Genomic DNA, 14,457 nt, shown 5'->3' with positions numbered 1-14,457 from the left:
CATAGCAATAAAGGGCTCTAAAATTTAAGTGGAGAAAAGTCAATTGCCAAAATAATAATGAATGTGATACCTCATTATTTGTGTAAAAGTAAGAAGAAAAATATCTGTATTGGTTTATATACACATACAACTTTTCTGGAAGGACAAACAAAACTAATAACAGTGATCACCTGCTGTGGGGTAATGGGAAATGGGAGGGAGATGGCATCTTTCCCTGGCTTTTGAAGTTTGCACTCTGTAAATTACCCTCCCCAAATTAAAATGCTAATTTTAAAAAATTGTTTAACCTCTTGGGAAATAAATTAGCACTGAAGAATAAAGAGCTGGCGTTTTTTAATTTTTTTATATGTAACCATTCTGATGTTTTTACATTTTTTGCAATGTACGTGCATAAGTAAATGTGCATTTATAATTAAAAGGAACAAACAGAAGAAAAAAATAATTTTTAAATAAAAAATTTTATTTGGTATCTTATTAAAGAGAAAGATCATTATTTTTTTTTATTGATGTTTTAATAGTTTTTAACATTGTAAAATTTTGGGTTGTACATTTTTGTTTGTCCATCACCATATATATGACTCCCTTCACCCCTTGTGCCCACCCCCCAGCCCCCACCCCCATTGCCCCTGGTAACCACAATACAGTTTTCTCTGTCCATGTGTTGGCTTATATTCCACATATGAGTGAGATCATACAGTGTTTATCTTTCTCCTTCTGGCTTACTTCACTTAACACAATACCCTCCAGGCCCATCCATGTTGTTGCAAATGGGATGATTTTGTCCTTTTTTATGGCTGAGTAGTATTCCATTGTATATATATACCACATTTTCTTAATCTAGTTGTCATTAAAACATAGGTTTGCTTTATAAGGTGTAGAGTTCTGTGACTGGTAAGAACAACTTATGGAGAAATATCTTAAATGTTTTGTTTTGTACGTAGAATGACTCAGAAATGACAACAAAAACAGAATTCATAGACAAATAACAGAACTAAGGGAATAGAAATGGCAAGACAATAACCATTTCCGAGAAGAAATGAAAAGGTTCTGGTTCTAGCTTGTCTGGACTTGCCCTTTGCCAATAGTTAGGCCTTGACTTAGGTGAAATATTCAGATCTGGTTGGAGGGGGTTGTCGCTGAAGAGGCACGTGATGCACTTCTGACAAGGAAGCAGGGCCACAGGCCCTTCAGGAAGAGGCGCACACGGTAGTGGGTGCTGAAATATCTGAGGGAATTGCCCATCTCGCGAGATGGAAAAATGACAGGCAGCTGGGAGGCGCGGGCCCTGGAGGCCTGGCGGTGGCGTCGCTCTCACGGCACGCCTATCATTCAACTTGTTCTAGAAGGTAGAAACCTCTTGCGTGCACCCTGCTGCCCTAGCAAAATAAAAGCAGAATCACTTAGGGTTTTATGAGGAAATTTAGGCCACAGCTTTGTGGTGACTGGAAACAATAGCAACAGCAATAGAAAGGTAAGAGCAGTAGAAACCGTGTGCACACAGACACAGAGAGGGACAAGTACCAAGTCGGAAGGCTGCGTGAAGACCCGTCAAATAGAACACTCAGAGTCTTGATCCCTTTGGCTGGGCTCAGAGAAGTGACTGGTCTTCAAGTGTTGGACTGGGTTTACATCTTTGTAACGGCCATTTCCTGTTTGTTTGAAATTTTTATCAAATTAAAAGGTTTGAGACTATTAGGTTGAAAGAGAGGAGCGCAGAGTTCCAAAAGCAGAGATACTGTCCAAAAAAGGAAGTCCTAGGACACCCAGGTGACACGAAGCAGGAAGGTCTGGGAGAAGGAGCAGGCAGGATGGATGGAGGAAAGTCTCATTAATGAAGAGAACAAGTCTCAGCGTTTCTCACCCTAGAGGAGAGGCTGGGCCGCCTGCCTACTGGCAGCATTGCTTCTTGGAGCAGCCCTTCTGCTGGCAGCAGCCCTGCCCACAGCCACACGACTTGCAGCCACAGGAGCGGCGGCAACAGCAGACCACGGGGACACTGCAGCAGCCCCCACAGCAGCCGTAGCAGCAGGGGCAGCAGCTGGTGCAGCAGCCGAGCCGGTAGCTTCTACAGGTGGTGCGGCTGCCACAGCCACCACCACAGCCACCACCACCACAGCCACCACCACAGCCACCACCACAGCCACCACCACAGCCACCACCACAGACACCACAGCCACCACCACAGCCACCACCACAGCCACCACCACAGTCACCACCACAGCCACCACCACAGCCTCCACCACAGACACCACAGCCACCACCACAGCCACCACCACAGCCTCCACCACAGCCACCACAGCCTCCACCACAGCCACTGCAGCCACCACCTCAGCCACCACCACAGCCACCACAGCCACCACAGCCACCACCACAGCCTCCACCACAGCCACCACAGCCACCACCACAGCCTCCACCACAGCCACCACAGCCTCCACCACAGCCACTGCAGCCACCACCTCAGCCACCACCACAGCCACCACAGCCACCACCACAGCCTCCACCACAGACACCACAGCCACCACCACAGCCACCACCACAGCCTCCACCACAGACACCGCAGCCTCCACCACAGCCACCACAGCCACCACAGCCACCACAGCCACCACAGCCACCACCACAGCCTCCACCACAGACACCACAGCCACCACCACCACAGACACCACCACAACCACCACCACAACCTCCACCACAGCCACCACAGCCACCACCACAACCACCACCACAGCCTCCACCACAGCCTCCACCACAGACAACACAGCCCCCACCACAGCCACCACCACAGCCACTGCAGCCACCACCACAGCCACCACCACAGTCACCACCACAGCCACCACCACAGCCTCCACCACAGACACCACAGCCACCACCACAGCCACCACCACAGTCACCACCACAGCCACCACCACAGCCTCCACCACAGACACCACAGCCACCACCACAGCCACCACCACAGCCTCCACCACAGACACCACAGCCACCACCACAGCCACCACAGCCACCACAGCCACCACCACAACCACCACCACAGCCTCCACCACAGCCACCACGACAGCCACCACGACAGCCTCCACCACAGACACCACAGCCACCACCACAGCCTCCACCACAGCCACCACCACAACCACTGCAGCCACCACCACAGCCTCCACCACAGCCTCCACCACAGGCACCACAGCCACCACCACAGCCTCCACCACAGCCACCACCACAGCCACCACAGCCACCACAGGCACCACCAGAGCCTCCACCACAGCCACCGCAGCCACCACCACAGCCACTGCAGCCACCACCTCAGCCCCCACCACAGCCACCACCACAGCCACCACCGCAGCCACCACCACAGCCCCCACCACAGCCACCACCGCAGCCCCCACAGCTTCCACAGGCACAGCACCCCATGCTGTCAGTAGAGAGGACTCAGGTGGAGTGAGGAAGGAGACTCAGGAGGTGAGGAAGGTCTGATGCCGCCTCCTGCTGGTGGAGGCCCTTAAATGCCATCTTGAGGAGGATGGTGATGGAGTGACCCAGGACACATGACAAGTGGCTTCTTCTTTGTTATTATTTATTCCAGTATCCAGAAAAGAATTTAGAGTTCTTTCTCGTTTATATCCTTACTGGAAACATTTAGCTTAACAAAAGAGCTAAATTTTAGAGGGAAATTTTGTAAAATTTTAAAAATTCCATTTACATGTTAAGAACAGGCCTCATAGTCTTAAAAAACTCAGAAGATGTGACATACAAGAAAGGAGTATATGATTGCCTCTGGCTCAGTAGAATACGAGGAGAAGAAAAGAAATAAAAATAGAGATAGAAGGAATAAGTTGACATATACCTTATCCTCTTCCTGGGTTGGCCTGTTCAACTTGAGAGAGTGACCCCCAGATCCCATATGAGGTGGAAGAGACCCAGAATGTCTCCTTGCACTGTGGAGGTACAGAGAGGAGAGCTGATGGTGCTGGCCGTTGAGGTTGCCAAGGGTCCCTGTGGCAAGAGTAAAATGATCCAGGAATTAAGGATGTCAGGGTAGACAGCCAGGACTAGGATCAAACGGGAGACACAGCCCATCTTCCAGGCTATTGGAAGCACCAGAGAGAGCCAAGTTGGGGATGTGGCATCAAAGAAAGACCACTGAGTCTTGACTGGGGCCAGAGGACAAGTTCTACCCCTATGTGGGCCACTTAAGTTTACTCCATTCTCATAACCACAGATTATACTTAAATCTCCTTGTTGTCTTATACATCTACGCCATGGATGGGCAGGTTGACAGTGTTAAGGATCAACAAAATAGAATGACAGAAATTGTGAAAATAACTTGTGTAATTGAAATATGTTATATCATATCCCAACTAGGTTTTCCTTTAAGTCACCATCTCTCTGGTATCTCCCACTACAGTCCTAAAACTTAAAGACTTAATTCATATTACAGGGAAGTCTCCAGAAAAAGTGCTAGATGTTTGATTAGTTTCCAAAGATGGGTAAGACTATCTATGCCCTCAATATATCAAATGAAGAAGAAAAAATACTTCTCTACAGAGGGGTACTATAAGAACACTTGTCTGTCACAGAGAGAGCCTTTTATCTTTTTAGTAATACATAAATGAGTAATGTTTCTTATAATCAATGACATCTTAAGTTGAATGAAATATCGAAATTTTAAATGTTTAATATGTTTAAAGAAATAAAAGAAAGTAATGTAAATATAACAAAGGAACACAAGGCTATCAATAATTCCAAACAAATCTGCAAAGGAACCAAATTTCTAGAAATTCTAGAAGGAAAAAATGAACTAATTGAATTTAAAAACTCAATATAAAGATTAAACAGATTATTAGACACAGTTGAAGAGAAAATCAGTGACAGAAAACACAGCTTAATAAATTACTCAGGGGGCCGGCCTGGTAGCACAAGCAGTTAAGTGCGTGGGCTCCACTGCGGCAGCCCGGGGTTTGCCGGAGCGGATCCCGGGCACGCATGGATGCACCACTTGTTAAGCCATGCTGTGGCAGCGTTCCACATAAAGTAGAGGAAGATGGGCACAGATGTTAGCCCAGGGCCAGTCTTCCTCAGCAAAAAAAGAGGAGGATTGGCATCAGATGTAAGCTCATGGCTGGTCTTCCTCACAAATAAATAAATAAATAAATAAGTAAATAAATTACTCAGAGTTCAGCACAAAGAGGCATAGAGATTGAAAATATGAAAGATGAGAAGACATAGACGAAAGAAAGATTTATCACAGTGGTTCCCAAGCAGAGCTGTTATTGCGCATCTTAGGGGGGTTTTGGAAATGTATGAAGGCCATTTCATCACAATGACACAGTGTCTGGGAGCCAGGAATGTAAAATGTCCCATAATGCAAGGAAGAGTCCCACACAATAAAGAATTTTCCCGTCCAAATTTACAATAGTGCTTCTGTTGAGAAACATTAACTTAACAAATGTCTAATTGAAGTTGAAGAAGATAATACAGAGAATATAGAAGACAAAATATTCAAAACTAATGGTTGGTAATTTTCCATGGTGATATGACACCAATCCTCAAATTCAGGTATCTCAACAAATACCAGTTGGATAAAATCAAAGAAGTTCAAACTACACACATTGTAGTGAAACTGAAGAAAACAAAAGAAAAATAAAATCTAAAAATAGCCAGAAAAAAGGGAAAATTACCTACAAAGAAATGATCATCAAACCAAAGGCAGATGTTGCAACACAATGGAAGTCAGAAGACAATAGAATATAAATGTCAACCTAGAATTGTATCCAAAAGAGACTCTCTTTCAAGAGTCTTGGGAAAATGAAAATATTTTCAGACAAAAAAAATGATGGAGTGTTTACCACTAACAGATCCTGTCTAAAGGAACTTCCATGATAGGATGTGCTTCAGGAAGAAGGAAATGATCTCAGAAGGAAGGTTGAGATGCTGAGGAAGGAGCTGAGCAAAGCAAAAGGTAACCACATGGGTAATCTAAACAGTCAACGACCATATAAAACAACAATAATAATTTCTCATCCATGGGGTAAAAAAAATAGCCCTAAAACACTGACAACCACAGTATTTAAGTTGGACAATGATCTGAGTTAAAGCATTCTAAAATCTTTGAATTATTTGGGAGAAGAATAAGCACATCGTCTGACTTCAGACTTTGATAGTTAAGAATATTTGTTGTAATTACTCAAATGTCACCTAAAAGAATAGAAACATAATTCTTAACTTCTAGACTAGGAGAGAGATAAAAAAAAAAGAGAATGAGAAAAACAATAACAGCAACCACCAATATTATGTCTGAAAGAAGGCAAAAAGAAAGTATTATATAAGAAAAGCAAGAAAATAAAAGTAAAAATGTTAAGTATGAATGCAAATACATCAATATTTATAGTAAATGAAGTGGACGTTCTTTTCAAGTACACATAAAACATTTACAGAGATTGATTTTGTTCAGGACACAAAACGAGTCTTGAAATTTTTCAAAATTTCAGTATCATATAGGCTATATATTATGAGCACAATGCAATTAAATTAGAAATAAATAACCAAAAAAAATTATCAAATCCACATTTTTAGAAATTTGGAAACATTTATAAATAACTCATTGATTAAAAGATAAAATTTAGAATATTCAAGGATAATAAAATTGATATGTAAGACAATTTGTGTGATGTAACTATAGCAGTACTCAGAGGAAAATTTATAGATCCAAAATGTGTATACTGGATAAGAAGAAAGGCTAATTATTGTTAAACTACTTATTCAACGTAATAAGTTAGAAAAAATTAATAATCCAAGTAAAATAGGAAAGAAACAATAAGGCTAACAATAGAAATTACTGAAATAGAAAACAAACATACAGTGAAAAGAATCATCTAAACCAAAAGAAGATTCTTCAAAAATATTAATAAAATTTATAATCCTCTAGAACTATTGATCACAAAAAAAGAGGAAAAAAGGGCATCGCACCCCCTCCACACATTGCACTATGAGCTTTTAGAGATACATAACTCCAGATGCAGCAGAGATTAAAGGATGAGAATATTCTGAACTAATTTACACCAATAAATTTGAAAATAGACGAAATGGACATAGGGAAATATAACTTACTAAAACTGACCTAAAGAAAGAAAAAGTATGAATGAATGTTCATTAGCTATTAAAGAAATCAAATTAGAAGTTTAAAATCTTCCCACCAAAAAAAAAAAAAGAGAAAAAACAGACTCAGACACTTTGACAGGCAAATTCTACCAAACAACCAAGAAACACCTAATTTGAATCTTTCACAAAGTCTACCAGATAGATAGTAGCTAAGAAAGAAAGAACAGTCCTCAACTCTTTCCATGAGTCTGTTATAATTTTGAGAGTAAAATTAGGCAAGAGAAGTATAAGAAAGAAAAATATCTATGTCAATTCCACACATGAACATAAAAATTAGGGAAGATTGTATAATTAGACTGCACCCTCAAAAAGGTATTTCCTATTTTCATTCTTATTTGGCAGACAAAAAAAGCTTTATTTTGAACCTAGCTGTGGATTTTCTTTTTCTTTTTTTCTTCTTTTAATCCCCAAAGGTTTACCTAGAATTTAAAAAAAAAAAAAAGTGGTGATATAATTACCTCCTAACAGTATCTTGTGGCTTCCCCCAAATTAACAGAGTTGGATTAAAAAGGAGCAAATCCCTTCAGAGCAGCAAGACCTTGCGAGGAAGAGTGACAGATAGGGTTAAGGTTTGCCCAACTTTCAGAACTCATTCTCAAGGAAAGAAAAAGGAATTGAGCCTTTGTTGAAAGATAATTCTCTTGAAACAAACTTCCGATAATCCAGTAGGATTGCTGCCCTCAATTTACTATATTTCTAAACTTCTTTAAAAGTGGAAAATGAGAAAAATGGCATAATGTTTCAAATACAAATTACTAGTACCTATATCTGCACAGAAAAAATTAATAAAGGCATGAGTAATATCTAAAATATAACTTGATCAGTTAGACACCAAAATTAGGACCCTTGAAAGAATCTGACGGATTATGGACTTTATTTAAAAGTTTTTTGTGTTTTTTTCACTAGATAACATATTTCAAATAATCCTATACTTATCTAATTACCTAACTGTGTTTTTCCCCAAACTATCGCACCGAAACAGAAAATGCTAATTTACAGAGTAACAATGATTCAGAGGTAAATTGATCTGATCTATTCCTGGTAGCCTGAAACATTAATTATGTAATAATATCCAGACATTATTCTGAGATTTTTGTGTCTACATTGTCAGTTCTCACATCTGTTAATTACAGATGAGTTCAGGGTCATGTGGTCTGTCCCTGACCACGATTGGGAGAAAGTATTGGTGGCAGATACCAAATATCCCCGAGCACTTGGGATGTATTTGGAGCCAGACACCATCTTCAGAACAACTCTGAGTGGTAAATCTCTCATCTGCATTTTGCATAAGAATGGAAGGAGATTTAGAAGGGAGAAGGGAAGTAACATGTCCCAGGTCCCACAGTTAGTGACAGAGCCAGGAGATGGGTCTCAGCCTGTCCAACTCCAGTGCCCATGGGCTTTCACTCTTCTACGCTACGTATTGTAAACACCTACAAACGTGTGTAAAAGAAATGTGCAAGCCAAAGAGTAGAGTGTCTGCATCGACAAGTAGAATTAGTCAGCTGATTCCACACTGATGTATTTTAGGAAAACAAATTTTGGGATAATCGACATTTAAGTAAAACGGAATAGGTTGGCCATAGTGTGTACGGCTGGAGCCTCCAAGAATGGTGCGCAAACCCTGAGACCACTCACCCACAATGAATTTTAGGTGCTGGGAAACTAAGCTATCTTTCCACCTACACCATGCTTCACGGTCCTCTTTTTTCAGCCACATGTCACCCCTGACACTTAAATGAATCTAACTACAGATAAACAGAATAAGCAGTCTGTAAGTGAGTTCTTATTTCTGGACAGAATTCATCTGCAGGTCTATAGACAAGATTTATTTCATGTTGCTTTTAGTCATCTACAATGTACAGATCTGTAAAATAGCCCACCCAGCAATGAAAGGCTAGAATAGGTAACCAAGAAGAGTATGTTCTAGAGTCTAGACAATATCTAGTTCTCTGCTGATGCACAAATTCTTCCCTACATATCAAAACACCTCATAGTCAAGTGAAAAGTAGAAAAGCAAGATAAAAGTAACAACATTCTGACCCGGCCATTCAGTATCCCTTCACTCCTGGGGAGGCTGAAAAACATCACCTGGAGAGGATGGTATCCAGGTGGTATCTGCCCTGGGTGGGAGGCTGCACTGAAAGTCTTTTCTAAATCTGTGGTTCTAGGACTTTAAGACACTGAGCACAGAATTCTAAAGAAATTCTGAATTAGGTTCCTTTGATCATATCAGTCTGGGAAAAATCTTGGTTTAAGCTTTTTTCCCCAGCTACCCATAATTCCAAAAAGAACTAGCTCCAAGAATCAAGTTTTTGTGTGATTTAACAAAAGAAGCTGGCTTCAGCAGGGTGTATGCTTCAGTGTTTAGACTATACCCTGACAGTTTGGCAGTGGAGGGAGGTGGCTCAGAAGGACTCAGAAGCTGGGGAATCACAGATACTAGCAGCAGGAGAAGCAGAAATCAGAACTAGTCCAGAAAGGAATAAAAACGGACGTGAGAAGAGAAAGTAACTCGTTCAATTTACCAACCTCCCGTCTTTCTCAATGATGGAAGAGGGAATGGGATGGTTTGACACTGTATTTTGGCGGAGCCACAGGGGGAGTTGTTCTGTTTGTGCAACTTCTTCAAGAGGCACAGACAAGTGGTTAAGACATCAGACTTTCCAGTCAACCTGCCCAGTTTCAAATCCCTGTGCACTGCATGACTTGGGGAAAGTTACTTAACATGTTGTATCTCAATTTTCTCACCTATAAAATGGGGGCAAGAATGGTCTTACGTCATAGGATTGTTGCGAGGATTAAACGCATTAAGACATGCATGTCAAGTACCTAAAAAAGTGCCCAGCACACAGTAAGGGCTCAATAAGTCTTGGCTAATATAACTATTAATAATTATCTCTATTAATAATTATTACTATTAATAATTATTTCTCTAAATGTGAGATGTCTAGGCATGCATGTTTTCTTGAGCTGCCCTAGTTTTGATGCAGAGATCATGCTGTTAGCATTTTTCCAGGATGGTCCCAACTTCAAATATCTCATAATATTGTCTAATTACATAGCAGAGCACGTGTTGGGGTTTTGAAAACTATGGTCATTGCACTAATGGGAGAATTGGAGGTCTTGAGAAGAGACAGTCCACGTGAGGTTGAAAATACTGAATTGTCCTGGATGAGGTCCCATCTAAAGTAAGACCTCTTATTAATAATTAATTGAGTGCTTGATATGAACTAGGCATTCCTCTAGGTCTTGCAATTAGCTTATTTTTAATTAGAAGGCTTAGAAAAACCACTCTCCATTTTTTCTGTTTGCAGCAGAAAAATAGAAATGAAACTACTCTCTTCATTTCCCATAGCATCAGCTTCTGCTCCATCAAATCCTGGCCCAGATTAGAACATATAATGGCTTTATCCAAATTCATGGAGTTTTATTCCTGCTTTAACACTAAAGAGTAAATTATAAATTTACTTTATTTGAATGTATATGAAATTCAACTAAGTGCTTAATTTTCCATTTCAGGCATCCAGTTTAGAGGACCCTATTTCTAACCCCCAATCTGTAACTTTATGGTCAGAGTTTACCCTGGAGACACTGTAGGAAATGGTGGGTTATGAAGAAGGGTGTAAAACGTCGCCAAAATAATGTGGCATTTTTGGCATTGAGAATCAAATCATTTGCAAGAGCTTATCACCAGCTTATCTCTTCTAGACCTTCAGAATTGAAAAAATTCTGAAGGTCTAGGAAATTTGGCTATGTCCACTCCACAGACATTATTATTTTGACGTATTGCATTGGGTTTCTCTCCCACAGGCAGAAAGAAAAGAGATGAATCTTGAGGGGTAAGAAGAGGATAAAATTATCCAAAACAAATTCTTAGAGTATTTGGGGAGGTTAGGAGGCACATCCCATACTCTGTTCCCTTCTATTACCCACAAAATGAGAACCTTGGGCCACACTGTCATTTCTTTTTGAATCCTTCATGAACGTCATTTCCCTTTCTTATCTTTCAGAACAATTATAAGGACAACCGACCTCATCTAAGAATGTATGTGGGTTTCAGGGCCATTATATAAAATCCACAGTGCTGACGGGCAAATGCCTAGCATTGTAAGCTACACCCACATAGAGAGAGAAGAATGCTGGCCTGGAGCCAGCTGCAAAGGTCTTGAAGGAGATGGTTCAAGAACAGGTTGAAAGTGATGTAACAGGAAAAATGAAGTAGCACATTAATAATTGCAATAAAGGGAGACAGACATCTGAATCCTAACCCTAAGAGATCAAGTCACTTTTGAGACCCCGGACAGGGAGACTTTATCAAAGAAAATGATAGGGGGGGAAATGCAACAACTTTGGAGATAGAAATTAAGGCAAGATGTCACAGAGAAAAGGGCAAGTGTGTGGACTCTAGAAAATTCAACCCAATTAGATGTGCCAGGAAGAAAATTGTGATTTTGGAAAAGCCCTATGGCATGAGATTAAAATATGAAGCTAGTGAAATAGAAGGAATGTGACTAGTCTTCTGGTCACTAACAAAATTAGGTGCTAAGAAAATCCAAATACTTAGCTTCTCCAAGAAGTTGTTGATATAATATAAGTGATTTATTTTTAATACAAGGAAAAATCAATTCTCTCCCAAAGCAAAGGTGGAGTTTTCATGAACCTGTGGTAATGGAAGTCTGACTTGGTCCTTCCTGTCTGCTGAGGGTTGCAGCATGTCACAGAGTGCTTCATTGCTCAATCCAGACTTGTGGCAGGTGTTATCCGATCTGCCCTGTCTCAGTATATTGGCCAGTTGTTTTACTCACAAAACAAGTTTATTTGGGAATAGCCAAAGAATTGCAATTCAGGGTGTGCATGCTATGGAGGATCATAGGCAAATCCAACAAACAAGGGAGAGGAAAGTTATTTTACAGAGAAAAAGGAGGAAATTGGGAGGGGTTGTTTTGAACAAAAGTCCATTGGAGAAAAGCAAGAGTTCAAGGTGGTGATGGCTTCTCATTGGCTGAGTTGCTGGGGTAGTTGATTTCTACTTGGGATGCAATGCACATTTCTTCCTGTAACTGACAACTTCTTTCTGTTGAGGTCTATAATTGACTATCTTTCCTGTAATTGACCTGGTACTGCATAGGAGCTCCCCCTTCTGACTTCCTGGCTCCGTTTTAAATGAGGTTTGCCTTTATTAATTTTCACAGTCCTATAGACAGGAACTTTGAGATTGTGGCTGATTGTGGCTGGCCTTGTGTCCTGGCTGGGCAGAGTACAGAACTCCATGTTCAACTTGTTAATTCCATTCTTTGTTGGCTAACACCCTCCCCTTGTGTAAAGCCTCCTCTTCTCTCACTTTCAAGACCACAAAGGTAAGCCCAGACAAACAGTACTTATCTGCTGGAAGCAGCAGCTGATGAAAGACATATTTCTAGTTTTTGCTTTAGACATTGGTTTCACCAAATTTCTTGACCGATGCTGAATTGGGAGTCATGGTGCTCGGAGAATGTTCATTTTTCATAACTTATCAGTGTGCACTCTGATAAACCATCGTTTACTCTTTTTATATATTCTTAAATGTTTTATCAAAGAAAAGAAATCAAAGGAGATAGAAGGCCTTACAGGGAAAGGCAATGGTCCCCTGTCCTGCTGCGTTCCTCCTTAGCCCCAGATCTCTCTTAGGAGAACCACTGTTAACACTCTTAACAGTTTCTGCTCCTGGGTTTCACTTAGGAAATATTGCCCCATCTCTAGATGATGCACTCAGACCCTCTTTTCTTGATCTATCAATTTTCAACACTAGCCATTGATTTCTGGCTTTTATAGTTAAAGATTTAGTTAACTTAAATTGCAGGTCCCTAATAGAGGCATATCACTGTTTTGAGTTCGCCTATTCATCATCTCTTGTTGAATAATTCACTACCTCCTTTATTTCTCATACCACTCACTTATACACTATCTTTTTGCCTTCCCACCTTCTAAAATGAGGATATTAGATTCCTGGTTGTTCTTCCCTCCATCGTTTCCTTTTACAGCTTTCAACTTCCGTTGTCTTTCCTTTTGTTTTCATAATATCTGGGTTGATAACATTCTATTCCTTTCTATGACTATTGACAGGCCTTCCACGATTTGACCATAGAGCAATTCTAGAAGTTAAAAAGCAATAAATTATGTTTGCATAATTATTGATTATAAATACTATTTATCGACCCATCCAGGTATACTAGGATTGTATATTCTCTTGTACCGTTTCTTATGTTCATCTCACTCATTCTTAAAACTCTTCTTTGTTTCTCAGCAAAAAGATTAGTTCTACTGCCAACACACCTGGGCTTTTTTGGCATCTGTATATTGTCTCGGACTTATTGTATGTGGCTAGAATTCTATGCAGAGGCCTTCGTAAATGGGGTTTAGTGTACTGACATTTTGTGTGTGTTACCAACTGCTGTAGCAAAGATACACAGGATTGGTGTCTTATTTGGCCAGCCCAGAAAATAAAGGTGCAATGTAAAGAACTGTGTTTATGAGACTTCACCAGTTAGTTCTATTCATGTCGCAACACTTAGAGGAAAAGAAGGGATCTTACCCCTTGTTGGATTCCCAGTATGGAAAAGCATTCATTCCAGAGGAGAGAAAAATTTTTATATCAGAACAAAGAGGGCAATAGCAAAATAGTAATATGTATGGAATTCTTATTTCTACTCCTCATTGGGTCTGTTACGAAGAAGATCCTTTACACGAGTCAAATAATAATTAAAATGTCATTGATTTTTATAATTTTCCCCAGGTTGGAGAGGGCCTGCAACATTTATTCAAAATTATGCAATAGTAAAGGCAAAGCATCTTTGAAGCAATCTCCAAAACTCTGCTAATGGCCCCAGCAGCAGTCTGGAACAGGAGCTCCTGGAGGAAGAGAAAAGAAAGGGTCTTACTCTTTGTTGCATTCCCAGTCCTCACAGATAGAGCCGGCTCTCAAAGCAGATGTTCCTCCCCTTCCATCTGAACCTTTACAAATGGGAATTAAGCTCCCTGTCACTAAGAGCCTAACAACTCCAACTGCCCCCAGTAGATGTCACTAGCAGTAAATGGTACAGGATCACTCTGGCCTAAGGAACAGCATTTGGGGCTTAAACTATTTAGAAAAGTGCTTCTGTAAATGTCCATTGAACTGATTTCAAGAATGTGTGCTCCATTTACTATCAGTTGGGGTAACACTTGACCATCTAATGATACTTATCATTTTAGATAGCAACCTTAAGTCGTATACCACACAGGTTCAACCTTTGAGAATAGCCAGCAAGGACAGAGGAAGTAAACGAGACG

The 14,457-nt window shown here is 40.8% G+C and overlaps 2 protein-coding genes across 2 annotated transcripts; both read right to left on the bottom strand.

Annotated features, from left to right (window-relative positions):
* Positions 1–1,887: 1,887 nt before the first annotated feature.
* Positions 1,888–2,169, bottom strand: LOC131399257 (small cysteine and glycine repeat-containing protein 8-like; the record flags this gene model as incomplete). The annotated part of the gene is made up of 1 exon (XM_058533428.1): positions 1,888–2,169. A coding segment is annotated over one exon (282 nt), but the record flags the coding sequence as incomplete, so codon positions are not given.
* A 159-nt stretch (positions 2,170–2,328) lies between these two features.
* Positions 2,329–11,139, bottom strand: LOC131399256 (loricrin-like). The gene is given in 3 exon segments (XM_058533427.1): positions 2,329–2,726; positions 2,832–3,290; positions 11,079–11,139. Coding segments are annotated over 3 exon segments (918 nt in total).
* Between the last annotated feature and the right edge of the window lie 3,318 nt (positions 11,140–14,457).

The sequence above is a fragment of the Diceros bicornis genome, chromosome 37 (genome assembly GCF_020826845.1).
Source record: "Diceros bicornis minor isolate mBicDic1 chromosome 37, mDicBic1.mat.cur, whole genome shotgun sequence".
Lineage (NCBI taxonomy): Eukaryota > Metazoa > Chordata > Mammalia > Perissodactyla > Rhinocerotidae > Diceros > Diceros bicornis.
This window is presented reverse-complemented; position numbering and strand designations above follow the sequence as displayed.